General features: G+C 55.2%; 1 protein-coding gene across 2 annotated transcripts in view; it reads right to left on the bottom strand.

Moving 5' to 3' along the window:
- The window catches only part of LOC144732078 (general vesicular transport factor p115-like), a 32,611-nt gene that overhangs the window by 3,129 nt on the left and 15,704 nt on the right, over positions 1–13,778 (bottom strand). Inside the window, exons 14-24 of one of the 2 annotated variants that reach the window (XM_078613332.1) lie at positions 13,578–13,598; positions 11,272–11,382; positions 10,146–10,264; positions 9,475–9,656; positions 8,944–9,065; positions 8,349–8,487; positions 7,197–7,375; positions 6,463–6,519; positions 5,005–5,103; positions 2,479–2,613; positions 219–422 (exon numbers count right to left, since the gene is read on the bottom strand). In XM_078613332.1, coding sequence (XP_078469458.1) covers positions 219–422; positions 2,479–2,613; positions 5,005–5,103; positions 6,463–6,519; positions 7,197–7,375; positions 8,349–8,487; positions 8,944–9,065; positions 9,475–9,656; positions 10,146–10,264; positions 11,272–11,382; positions 13,578–13,598 — 1,368 coding nt within the window. The remainder of the gene's footprint in view (positions 1–218; positions 423–2,478; positions 2,614–5,004; positions 5,104–6,462; positions 6,520–7,196; positions 7,376–8,348; positions 8,488–8,943; positions 9,066–9,474; positions 9,657–10,145; positions 10,265–11,271; positions 11,383–13,577; positions 13,599–13,778) is intronic. The other variant, XM_078613333.1, reaches the window with a different exon arrangement.

Below are 13,778 nucleotides of genomic sequence, written 5' to 3'. Positions count from 1 at the left end.
CCCACAGAGCCACGTGTCACAGTTTCAAAGTTGATGTCGCGTAACCAGGTGCCGACTCAAGAGAGAGTGAGACCTGGGCCACTCAAACTACCAGAGCGAAACAAACAACATAAAGTACAAAGCAAAAATGAGGCCAGACGTGAATCGGTGCCAAAACACAGCTGCGTCACGCGCCGTTGCGTTTGTGGTATTTGCGGCGCGTGCGCCACGCGTCTCACCGCGTGTCCCAGCTCGCGCAGGCGGCCCTTGAGAGCGATGATCTTCTGGTCCTGGTCGGCGAGCAGCACCAGCAGGTCGTCCTGCTCCTTCCTCGTGTCGCCCGCCTCCTTGTTGAGGCGCACCACCTCCTGGCGCAGGAGCGCGGTATTGACCGCGCACTCCGCCAGTGCCAGCTTCTCCTCCGTGAGCAGCCGCACCGTGTCCTGGGCAGAGACGCAGCCAACGTCACCACTACCGTCACCGCCACCAGCAGCAGCAGCACGTTTTGTAGTGATCAACAACATTTTCTTGGTTCTTTCGGTAAAGTCACGTAGAAGGGAAATAATAAAATAATTAAAATTAAACATAATAAAATAATTCTCACGACGTTTCGGGCACAACGCAAGCAGCCGTCCTCAGGTGAAGTACAGGTCTGTCGGAAAGACAGCGTCTGAATGAAACACCACCAGGCTTGGAGCGTATATTTAAGCTGGGTTGGAGGGGGAAGAGCGCCTTGACAAAATAATTTGCATATCAAGAGGACTTTAGCAGACCTTTCCGACAGACCTGTTCTTCACCTGAGGACGGCTGCTTGCGTTGTGGCCGAAACGTCGTGAGCATTCTTTTATGTTTTATTTGTATTATTGTATTATTTCCCTTCTACGTGACTTTACCGAAAGAACCAAGAAGATGAATCCCTGCAGTCACGAAAGCTTTAAATCGAAATCAACATTGTCATCACCACCACCATCACCAAATCGACCGCCATGACCACCACGAACACCACGACCACCATCAACTCCATGAACACTTTCATCACCAAAGCGACGACCATCATCACAGTGGCAACCACCTCCACGCCCGTCACCACCACCATTTGTGATTAGCAATAGATAAGCGGACAATGCTCCTCTTTCACATGCATATCCCTGCACGTGAAAAATCTGAAGATCTTTTTCTTTACTCATCCCATCAGTGGCACGGCCTTCTGGGAGTGCATTCATTTTAGCAGTAATGGTTGAACACAAGCACAACCCTGGACCGTATTTGGACACACGGTCTCATGCGTCAGGGACGCTTGAGCCAACACTTGTGAACTGCCAGAAATCCATAGGATAGGGCGCCGCTCCCAACCTCTCTGCCAGATCTACTGTCCTCCCATCATCAACATGATCCCATGTGCAGACAGCCCGGAGGTGTTCACGCCACATTTCATCATTTGTTTAAACTTTCCCCTGTCTTGTGCCAATATGCTCAAGTAGTGCCACATCTCTCTGGCACCGATCTCTTTTTGTCGTCGTCAAGCCGTTCTCGGCGAGGTCTTCCCCCCCCCCCTTCTCTTTCCAGTTCCTTACATTTTTCCGGACACCACACCTCTTAATGTTCCTGTAGCTGTCCATCCGACGTCTGTGTCAAAATACCCAATGTCCGATACTCTTTTCGGTAAAGTCACGTAGGTAAAAATTTTTAATAAGTTAAATCACGACATTTCGGGCGCAGCACAAGCGTCCTTCTTCAGGTGGGGACAACCTAGCGAAAGCACATCGCTTAAGTGCGTCTCTGAAACGTCGTGATTTTATTTATTTTAATTTTTACCTACGTGACTTTACCGAAAAAACCAAAGAGTAGGAATCCTTGCAGTCACGAAAACTTCAAATCTAGACCCAATGTCCGAGTTCGAACGCAAAATACGGTCATTATCATCCTCATCATCAACCTCATCATCATCAACCTCATCATCATCCTCATCATCCTCATCATCATCATCCTCATCATCATCCTCATCATCCTCATCATCATCATCCTCATCATCATCATCCTCATCATCCTCATCATCATCAACCTCATCATCATCATCCTCATCATCATCCTCATCATCCTCATCATCATCATCCTCATCATCATCCTCATCATCATCATCATCCTCATCATCATCATCCTCATCATCATCATCCTCATCATCATCATCCTCATCATCATCATCCTCATCATCATCATCCTCATCATCATCCTCATCATCATCAACCTCATCATCATCATCATCATCCTCATCAACCTCATCATCATCATCCTCATCATCAACCTCATCATCCTCCTCATCCTCCTCATCATCCTCATCATCATCAGCCTCATCATCATCCTCATCATCATCAGCCTCATCATCATCCTTAACCTCATCATCATCGTCGTCCACGAGAAAGCTGTGCGCGACGGGCACCCTGCCGCTGCCGGCGCCGGCTGCGGCTGCGCCAGGCGGTGCCCCCCCCCCCCCCCCCCCACCTGGAGCTGCTCGTGCTCCTGCTCGAGAGCCGCGGCGCGCGACTCCAGCTCCTCCAGCTTCGCCGCGGCGCCACCACTCGCCGCGTCGTCGTCGCCAGGGGCCAGCGCCAGCCCGGGGGCGGACGCCCGTGCATCCTGCGGGGTGTGGGGGGGGGGGGGTACGGGGGGGTGGAGGGGCGGAGAACACCAGAGGCATGAGGAGTGGCGCAGGTGCTCAGTTCCGTAGCCTCTACAGGCGCCATGAAGAGCGAGGACGTGTCTCATTTATCGACACGCTCAACCATGGTCTCTAGACGGGGCTCTGGGACTCTACGTGAGTCTATGGATCTCTATGTGAGTCTGTGGGTCTCTATGTAAATCTGTGCGTCTCTGTGTGAATCTGTGGTTCTCTGTGCGAGTCTGTGGATCTCTGTGCGAGTCTGTAGGTCTCTATGTGAATCTGTGGGTCTCTGTGCGAGTCTGTGGGTCTCTATGTGCATCTGTGGTTCTCTGTGCGAGTTTGTAGGTCTCTATGTGAATCTGTGGTTCTCTATGTAAATCTGAGGGTCTCTCTATGTGAATTTGTGGGTCTCTGTGCGAGTCTGTAGGTCTCTATGTAAATCTGTGGGTCTCTGTGCGAGTCTGTGGGTCTCTCTATGTAAATCTGTGGGTCTCTCTATGTGAATCTGTGGGTGTCTGTGCGAGTCCGAGGGTCTCTCTATGTAAATCTGTGGGTCTCTCTATGTGAATCTGTGGGTGTCTGTGCGAGTCTGTGGGTCTCTATGTAAATCTGTGGGTGTCTGTGCGAGTCTGTGGGTCTCTCTATGTAAATCTGTGGGTCACTCTATGTGAATCTGTGGGTGTCTGTGCGAGTCTGTGGATCTCTGTGCGAGTCTGTAGGTCTCTATGTGAATCTGTGGGTCTCTGTGCGAGTCTGTGGGTCTCTATGTGCATCTGTGGTTCTCTGTGCGAGTTTGTAGGTCTCTATGTGAATCTGTGGTTCTCTATGTAAATCTGAGGGTCTCTCTATGTGAATTTGTGGGTCTCTGTGCGAGTCTGTAGGTCTCTATGTAAATCTGTGGGTCTCTGTGCGAGTCTGTGGGTCTCTCTATGTAAATCTGTGGGTCTCTCTATGTGAATCTGTGGGTGTCTGTGCGAGTCCGAGGGTCTCTCTATGTAAATCTGTGGGTCTCTCTATGTGAATCTGTGGGTGTCTGTGCGAGTCTGTGGGTCTCTATGTAAATCTGTGGGTGTCTGTGCGAGTCTGTGGGTCTCTCTATGTAAATCTGTGGGTCACTCTATGTGAATCTGTGGGTGTCTGTGCGAGTCTGTGGGTCTCCATGTGAACGCGTGAGGCACATCTCGAGGCTGCACAGTAACACGGAACGTGTGCATTGTACAGCGCGAGCAAGGCAGGCAGTGAGGCAGAGGACAGGAGGAAGGCCCTGAGCCTGGACTTGCACCGGGGCCAGGGACTCCACCACAGCACGGATGTCTGGGGCAAAGGGAACTTCGGACGAGCCAGCATAGGAGAATGAGCGACCTACCAATGAATAGAGTGTGTGGAGGGGAGTAGTGGGATGAGAGGTAGGAGAGTGTGTGGAGGGAAGTGGAGTAGGATGAGAGGTAGGGGAGAGAGTGGAGGGGAGTAGAGTGAGATGAGAGGTAGGGGAGTGCGTGGAGGGGAGTAGGGTGGGATGAAAGGTAGGGGAGTGCGTGGAGGGGAGTAGGATGAGAGGTAGGGGAGTGTGTGGAGGGGAGTAGAGTGAGATGAGAGGTAGGGGAGTGCGTGGAGGGGAGTAGAGTGAGATGAGAGGTAGGAGAGTGCGTGGAGGGGAGTGGAGTGAGATGAGAGGTAGGAGAGTGAGTGGAGGGGAGTAGAGTGAGATGAGAGGTAGGGGAGTGCGTGGAGGGGAGTAGAGTGAGATGAGAGGTAGGAGAGTGCGTGGAGGGGAGTAGAGTGAGATGAGAGGTAGGAGAGTGAGTGGAGGGGAGTAGAGTGAGATGAGAGGTAGGAGAGTGAGTGGAGGGGAGTAGAGTGAGATGAGAGGGGAGAGGTAGGAGAGTGCGTGGAGGGGAGTAGAGTGAGATGAGAGGTAGGAGAGTGCGTGGAGGGGGGTACGGTGGGATGAGAGGTAGGAGAGTGCGTGGAGGGGAGTAGAGTGAGATGAGAGGTAGGAGCGTGCGTGGAGGGGAGTAGAGTGGGATGAGAGGTAGGGGAGTGCGTGGAGGGGAGTAGAGTGAGATGAGAGGTAGGAGAGTGCGTGGAGGGGAGTGGAGTGGGATGAGAGGTAGGAGAGTGCGTGGAGGGGAGTGGAGTGGGATGAGAGGTAGGGGAGTGCATGGAGGGGAGTAGAGTGAGATGAGAGGTAGGGGAGTGTGTGGAGGGGGGTACGGTAGCAGATCCTGAAGATGGCAACTGCGATTTTGAAACAGTGGTCATGAAGGTGGGTGGTGAATGTGGCGAGGGTGGAGGTGGTGAGGGTGACGATGGTGGATGCGGTGGTGGAGTCGGAGGCGGTGGATACGGTGACGTTGTGGACGTACTGCGGCTTGAAGTCGCTCCTGCAGGTCACTCCGCTCACCCTTCAGCTGCTCCAGCTCCTTCTCCTGGGCCGACACCCGGCTCCTTAGGGCCTCCACCTCCTGTGGTCCCACCACGCCAAGTGACACCAAGACACAGCGGTGATACAACCACACACACCACGACACACACCACGACACAGCGGTGACACCACCACACACACCACCACACACACCACAACACAGCGGTGACACCACCACACACACCACCACACAGCGGTGATACCACCACACACACCACGACACACACCACCACACACACCACGACACAGCGGTGACACCACCACACACACCACCACACAGCGATGACACCACCACACACACCACCACACAGCGGTGATACCACCACACACACCACCACACCAAGTGATACCACCACACACACCACCACACAGTGGTGACACCACCACACACACCACCACACCAAGTGACACTACCACACACACCACTACACCAAGTGACACCACTACACACACCACCACACACACACACACACACCCCAAGTGACACCACCACACACACAAGACCTCAAAGTGGTGATACCACCACACACACCACACCAAGTGACACCACCACACAACGGTGACACCAGGGGAGTAGAGTGGGATGAGCGGTGATACAAACACACACAAGACCTCACAGCGGTGATACCACCACACCACACCACGACACATCGGTGATACCACCACACACACACACAAGACCTCACAGCGGTGATACAACCACACACACCACTACACACACCACTACACAGCAGTAACACCACCACACACACCACCACACACACACACCACCACACACACCACCACAGGGCGGTGACACCACCACAACACACCACGACACACAGCGGTGACACCACCACACACACCACAGAGCGGTGACACCACCACACACACCACCACACACACCACCACACACACACCACCACACACACACCACCACCACACACACACCACCACACACCCACCACCACACACCACCACCACACACACCACCACCACACACACCACCACGACACACACCACCACACACACACACCACCACACACACACCACCACACACTCACCACCACACACACACCACCACACACACCACCACTCCCGTGTCCGTATCAAGTCACTGTCTGTCACAGGGAAGTCGCCGGCACGTGGGACGTTGTGACGTCACCACGTCCCGCAGGCTGCAGTATCGTCACCACGACCGACTACCGCTGCTACGGATCGCTTTGCTTGGCCGCTTCCCGTTAGCGCTCGGCACGTCGCCTGGCGTCGGCCCAAGGGGGAGAGGTGGGAGAGGGGGGAGGGGGAGAGGTGGGAGAGGGGGGAGGGGGGGAGGTGGGAAAGGGGGGAGGGGGGGAGGTGGGAGAGGGGGGAGGGGGGGGGGATGACCAGCGATGGCGCCCGGCAGGCCCCGCCGTGGTACCTGGTCGCTGGGGGCGTCCGCGTGGTCGCTGGCTCCCGACACCGCGACCCCCGACTTCTGCCGAACACGACACGCGCGGTGTGTGGAGGGGGGAGGGGGTGAGGGGTCACAGGCGAAGGCGTGAGTGTCCACGTGCGGGTCGAGGTGTTGGCGTTGTGGTTTGCTCACGCGCGTGCGTGTGTGAGTTTATATGTGTGTGTGTGTGTGTGCGTGCACACAGGTGGTGCATCTGCCTGTCATCTCAGTCAGTCAACTCATGGCACCCGGGTCTGTCCCATGACCTCCTGCCAGCGGGCGTTCGACACTAACACGTGGCCTGAAAGTGCACATAGCCTGGCACAAACGCCGTGGTGACGTCACCGCCACTTAGTGGCGAATGGGGTTTGTTGTTGCTGCGAATGCGTGTGAGCGGTGGCGCAGTTGTAAGCGCACTGCGCTCCGAACCCAGCAAGTTCAACCCGCGTTCGATTCGTGCTCACATCAAAAACCAGCGACGAATATCTAAACTAGTCCTGGGGCCTCCCCCTCGATCAACAGAGCTATACATACTAACCTGGTGCTGCGTGTAAACATCAACATTGGGGAATCAATGGTGGCTGGACGTGTGGCTGGCCACCCACCCCATCGTGTGCCATGCCGGCCTTAATAGGTGCTCGCGAACAGCACTTGCTCCTACAGTCTGTTCAGGCTACAAGGGGGATCTTTGTCTTTGTGTGTGTGCGTAGGCGAGTCACCAGCGCGCTGAGCTGCGCCTCCCTCTCGGCGAGCAGGCCGAGGGCGTGAGCGGCACGCGTCCTCTGCTCCTCCAGCTCGGCACGCAGCCTCTGCAGCTGCTCGGCGGCCTCGTCCCCGTCGGCCCCGGCGGCGCCCAGCCCGTTCACCTCCACGTGAGCGGCCTGCGGCCCGTCCTTGCCTGCCCGGCGCAGCCAACGGCAACGTCAACACTCGTTGGCAGAGGCCTTGCGCGTGTGTGCCTTTGCGCGTGTGTGCCCTTGCGCGTGTGTGCCCTTGCGCGTGTGTGCCCTTGCGCGTGTGTGCCCTTGCGCGTGTGTGCCTTTGCGCGTGTGTGCCTTTGCGCGTGTGCGCCTTTGCGCGTGTGCACCTTTGCGCGTGTGCACCTTTGCGCGTGTGTGCCCTTGCGCGTGTGTGCCCTTGCGCGTGTGCACCTTTGCGCGTGTGCACCTTTGCGCGTGTGTGCCTTTGCGTGTGCGTGCCGTATACGTATGCGGTCGCGAAGCGGTCAGCGAGCCGCGCTCTGCTGACTCCAGTTCGATTCCTGCTCACGGCCACCAACGCCAGTGAACCGGTCCTGGGCCTCCCCGAGGTTGAATCAGCTTAAAATGAGTACCTGGCGGTGTGTAAACATCTCCATTCGGGAGACAAAGGCGGCCGGGCGTGGTGCTGGCCACCCACCCCCTCGTGTGCCGTGCCGGCCTTCATAGGTGCTCGCCAACACCACTTGCCCGAAAAGTCTGTTAAGACTTTAAAGGGGATCTCTGTGCTATCTTGTATGCCTATTGGCATCTGCCAGTAATTAATTATCAGTCGGTAATCTCAGTTAGCCAACCCATGGTACCTGGGTCTGTCCGGTTACCTCCTCTTGCCAGCGAGCCTTTGACATCTCATGTGGCCTCAAAGTGCACTTAGCCTGGCACAAGTGCTGTGGTGATATGCCACTACCACCACTTAGCGGCGAATGGCGACTGTCGTTGTTTGTTCTTAACCCTTTCCAACGAATGTTCAACGCGTTTATACATAAGCACCTCCGATTAGCACGGTTGGCTACATACAGTTGATAGAAGTTCAACATACATACATAGATTAGCTCCGTCTGTCCGTCCGTCTCCTTTGTCTTGGTGTGCCCTGTGCGTGCGAGTGGGCCTTACCGGCCTGAACCTTGAGCAGGTTGTACTGGTCCTTGAGCTGCTGCACGTGCGCTGCCTGCTGGCTCACGGTGGCCTGCGCCTGCTCCAGCTGCATGCCCAGCGACGCCACCTGTTTCTTCAACTCCCCGATCTGAGTGTCCTGTACCACGCGCATCATACACCATCACCAAGCGTCATACAACACCTCCACCACGTACGTCACGTAACGCCACCACGTGCGTCACGTAACGCCACCACGCGCGTCACGTAACGCCACCACGCGCGTCACGTAACGCCACCACGCGCGTCACGATGCCCCACCACCGCGCCGAACTAGGTGTCCTGTAAAACCCCACCGATACCACCGTGCGTGTCACGTTATATTATTTATCACCATGGCCCAATCAATACCGATACACGTGCAGGTCTACCATCGCCCGTTCCGAGCGTCCCGTACACTGATACCAGGACAGATCACGAGCTACCACCCCCTCCCACCCCTCCCCCAAATCTGAGTGTCCAGTACACGGGACAGCGCCACACATCGTTCTGCCACCACCGAGCCCCCTCGCGCCCCCACCCCAGTCCACACGGAGAGGTGGGCAGAGCCTCTCACCTGCTCGCGAATGAGCTCCTTGTACTGCGCCATGACGCTGTCGTGCTGCTGCATGGCCTTGTGCACCTCCTCCTCCTTGCGGTCCTCCTCCGCTGACTTCTGCACGGCCTTCACGATGGAGCCTGGGTTTGCCACGCGCGCGCCGGGAGGGAGGGGGCGGGGGCGCAGTGAAGGGCGGTCTTGTCACAACCCCGCCACCCGCCCAAACAAACCGACGGACGGAGAAAATGACAGACGGATTGGTAATCGACCTGACAGATGGACAACTGGAGAGATGGAGGAGACAATGCTGGCTTACAAGTGTGAGTATGAAGATAAGAGAGGAAGAGAGGACAGGTTGGAAGGCAGGCATACAGACAGGTAGAGAGACAGACAGTGATAGGCAGACATATTTAAGGACAGATGAATCAACGCAGAGAGCGACTGTCATCTTCTCTGTCTCTTTTCATCTGCCCGAGAGACACAGACCGACAAACACACAGACAGATGAACAACTGGAGATGTGGACATGCAGACAGGCGGACAACGCACCCTCAATCTCGCGGACCATCTGCGTGAACTCGTGGTCGAAGAACACCTGCTCGGGCCCGGGGAACGCCGGCTGGGGCTTCTGCGACGCCTTGGAGTAGAGGTCGTGCTTGGAGACGGCCGCCAGCTTCTCCAGGAAATTCTCCTTGCCGATTCTCTTCTCCACAAGCTGCTTCAGCTTCGGTCTGAGCCATCCGCAGCCAGCGGGTTAAGGGCGGGCGGGGGGGGGGGGCAAAGGAGGTCCCACGCGGAGTGAGGTCGGGATGACGCACGGGTCACAACAAAGGTGTAACACACTGATCAGGGGTGGCATGGATATCCTCCGGGTTCTCCGGTTTTCCTCCCATAGTTAGCTAAAAAATATATAGACACATGCTATGTATAGTAATAGGTTTTTACCCTTTAAACTCGTACAAAAACTTTGACACCTTTTGTACCAGTCGAAAGGGTAAAAACCTATTACTATATTTTGCCACTGGTAAAGGAGGTCTCATAGTGTACATGCTATGTAACCGGTATTTGCTAAAAACATCCCAATGCTGAAAAATTACCTGTAAAAAAATTACTCAATTGGGATTACGTGCAACAACAGCAGCAGCAGCAACGTCCCGCTCCCTACTGCGAAACACTTAATGAGTCTTGAGACTCGGTGAGGCCTTCCCGGGCAGCGGCACCTCGTGTGGCTGTCGAGCGAGTTGTCGTTGTAGAAGATGCAGATGCCAATGAGCAGCGCCGACAAGCCCTGCACCAGCTGCTCCTCCTCGCCCAGGTTCTCAGAGATCTGTCCCGTGAGCTGCGGCGAGCGCCGTCAAGGGCCAGCGCGAAGACCAGCGGCGCAACGACGGCAAAGTGTCCAACTGTCTGTCTGTCTGTCTTCATAATCAACGTTTTTGGGTTTAGATCGCGTCATTTATAAATGTGTCGTAACTCTCCACCACCCGACACGGCCAATCAGTAAAAAAGTGTCACGTTGACAAAAGACAAATAGTTCACTGCTTTAGCCCACCGGTGTGTTGAAGCGTGAAACCACAACATTTAAAAGTTTTGAGTACGACGTTTCTCTGGTAATTGCATCCAGCATCATCGGGCAATTCACCAGAATGGTGAGGCTCTGCTCTGGCGAATTGCCCGATGATGCTGGATGCAATTGTACCGGTGGGCTAAAGCAGTGAACTATTTGTCTTTTGTCAACGTGACACTTTTTTACTGATTGGCCGTGTCGGGTGGTGGAGGGTTACGACACATTTATAAATAACGCGATCTAAACCCAAAAACGTTGATTATGAATAATATTGGTCGCGAAAGCCTACGTGTTAAACTGTCTGTCTGTCTGTGTGCCCATCTGTCTGTCTGTGTACCTGTCTGTGTGTACCCGTCTGTCTGCTCGTCTGTCTGTGTGTCTGCTCGTCTGTCTGTGTGCCTGCCCATCTGTCTGTGTACCTGCTTGTCTGTCTGTCCGTTTGCCTGTGTGGAGCGGAGACGCCGGGTTGGTGTAGAATTCATTGTTATAGAATCTACATTGGTGCAATTCTATGCGGTGTCAATCTATAGAATCTATACTGGTATGAATTTCGGGAATCTAGTGATCAGAACCTATACGATGTGAACATATAAAAACTACAGTGGTGTGACTATACAGGTGTGCATATAGATAAGGCATTGTGAACGTTTAATAATCTAGCGATTTTCAATCGAGCAAGAATCGATGCATGTACCGTGACAGTAAGAGCATTCCAATGCCCAGCTGTAGTTTTTTATGTTTGACGAGAGGACCACCCCCCCTCCCTGACGGCAGGATACGAAAGGCACGTTGGCGGGGTTGTGCAGGAAGTGCGTGACTGCGATGGGGCAGTCCGTGAGCCACGTGCAGAGCAGGATGAGCAGGCCCACGCGCGTCTGCACCTTGTTGCCCTGCACGAGCGGAGCACGCACACAGGACACCGCCTCTCTGAAGTACTGCTCCCTTCACCAACGCGGGGCGCACACCATCGGCCGTCGCCACTGGAGCCAGCAAGGGCGCCAGCGTGATCCATCGAGCGTCCAACCGGGCAACCCGCCAAGCAGCCAGACGATGGATCAGGCCAAATATCCAGCCGACTATCTAGCCAATAACCGGTTGAGCATCCTGCTAAAAATGCAGACATCAATCCAGTTAAATATCTGGTCGAACGGTCGGCCATATATCTGGCCGACAATTTGGGCAATTATCCAGATGACAATACGGACAAATATCTGTGCGAATATCCGAGCTAAAACCCGGCCGAGCGTCCCACGAAAATAATCTGGCCAAAATCCGGACGAACATCCGGCAGACGGAGCATCCGGGCGAACGTCCGAAGGAGAACGCGGCCGGACATCTGCCCATGTATCCGGCCGAGCAGTCTTGTTCAAACATCCCGGCGATCATCGTGCCGAGGGCGGTGGACCCGAGCACTGCGGAGAACGGCACTCGCTCCATACACGCTGCCCCCCACCCCGCCTCCCCTACCACGCCCCCACTACCCCGCTCCCCCATTCCCACTACCACCATCCCCCGCCACCCACTCCCAAACCCGCACAGCCAACACGGGCTCTCTCGTGGCGCTTACAGGTGCACGGACCTACGTTCGCTCGCTCGCACTGGAGGGCAAGTTGTACCACTTTACGGTGGGGGTCACCCAGTCGTGCGCACTGTGAGATGTACACGAACGATGAAGGGAGTTTTCTAGACTCCAGTGCTCATGCCCCACATTTAACACTCGTCTCCATTCAACGATTAAAACACACGCTCCATGCGCCTGACGATTGGTAAACACATCCTCACTGGACGTACAGAGCGATGATTAATATTGAGAAAGAGATCTTGTGTGTGTGTGCTGTGTGCATAGGTGTGTATCCCAGAGAAATAACAATAGGTTACAAGCACCACCCTAGGTTAACTCAGCCCTAAATGCGTACCTGGGTGCAGTGTGTAAACACGACTGTGTATAGATCTGCACTTTGGAGAAAAAGGCCACCGGGAGTGGTGCTGGCCACCCACCCCCTCTCCGTGCGCCACACCGATTCTAAATAACGGCACTTGCCCCAACAGCTTGTTAGAGGCCATACAGGGGGACACCTTTGTCTGTGTCCCATTCAAATTTGCGCCGTCTCCGTCACGCGGGACAAGGTTACCAATCATCGGTCGCGTGCAGCACGTAACGGCTCGATCTGTGTTTGAACGGAGGAGACTGGGGAGCAAGTGACAGCCGCTCCAAGCCGCACCGTGGCTGCGGTGGTAATCAATCAATCAACAATCACGGCAGACTGTGCAGAGCGGGGTGCGGAGTGAGGGCAGTGGCATGAGACACGATTAGAAGAAACCGCAAACGCCAAACACAAACGCCAACACAAACTCCGACACAAACTCCGACACAAGCCCTAGGACACAGTTGTTAGGACAAAAACGTTGTTAGGCACACCCCAAACTGGTCTCCCCCCGCAGGCACCCACCACAGCCCACACGCAGACAGCAATCGGGGCCCGAAGGCGCTGGCGTTGGGACACCGCCGCCGCCTAAAGACGTTACAACTACGGCGCCCATCTCGCCAGGTGTCAAGATACTGAACGATAAAAAAGGGGCTTTGTCCTGTCCGGCGTGAACACGGATGTTAAGGTGTCCGCCATCACCAAATAGACACCAATGACATGGCACCATGTCTGCAAAACCACACACACTTGGGGTAAGGAAAAACGCAAACAAATGTGCTTTTATAGAGTATGCACCGTCCTTGAAACTGATTGGTCTGCACCAAACAGCCTCCTTTTGCGGCAATGTTTCACCAGTGCTAAAGAAAAGACCGCCAAAAGGCGAACCAGTGCAAGGACAATGCAACCACAAAAGCATTCATAGCCCCGGTTTAACGGTAATCGGACATTAAGACGTTATTGGTAAAAACCCACAGCAATGACGCAGGCTCACAGGTAAGCCACAGGTGAGCCAGAGGTGAGCCACAGGTGAGCAGACAACGTGAGTTAGACAGGAAAAGGGGGTTAGTCGAGGGGAGGGGTTAGCGAGGGGGGGGGAATTAGGTGCCTCCTGGCGCCCCCTGTGGTGAAGGTGGGGGTCGGACACGCGCCACACTTACCCGTCTCACCAGCTTGTCGCCCTGTCTCCGTAACGGGCACACGGGGAGGAAGAAGGGAGCAGAGTGGGGTGAGATACAGGTAGGAGAGCGGTGGTGAGGGGGGGCGGGAGGGGGCCTGTAAGCACTGACGTTGGGGTCGTGCAGGTCGTCTCAGATGCCCCCCCCCCCCCGACGCCGGAGCGCATCGTAGAGAGGACAAAA

This window comes from Lampetra planeri, chromosome 41, assembly GCF_965212315.1.
Source record: "Lampetra planeri chromosome 41, kcLamPlan1.2.h2, whole genome shotgun sequence".
Lineage (NCBI taxonomy): Eukaryota > Metazoa > Chordata > Hyperoartia > Petromyzontiformes > Petromyzontidae > Lampetra > Lampetra planeri.
The sequence above is the reverse complement of the archived record's forward strand: the minus strand, read 5'-3'. Positions and strand labels throughout refer to the sequence as shown.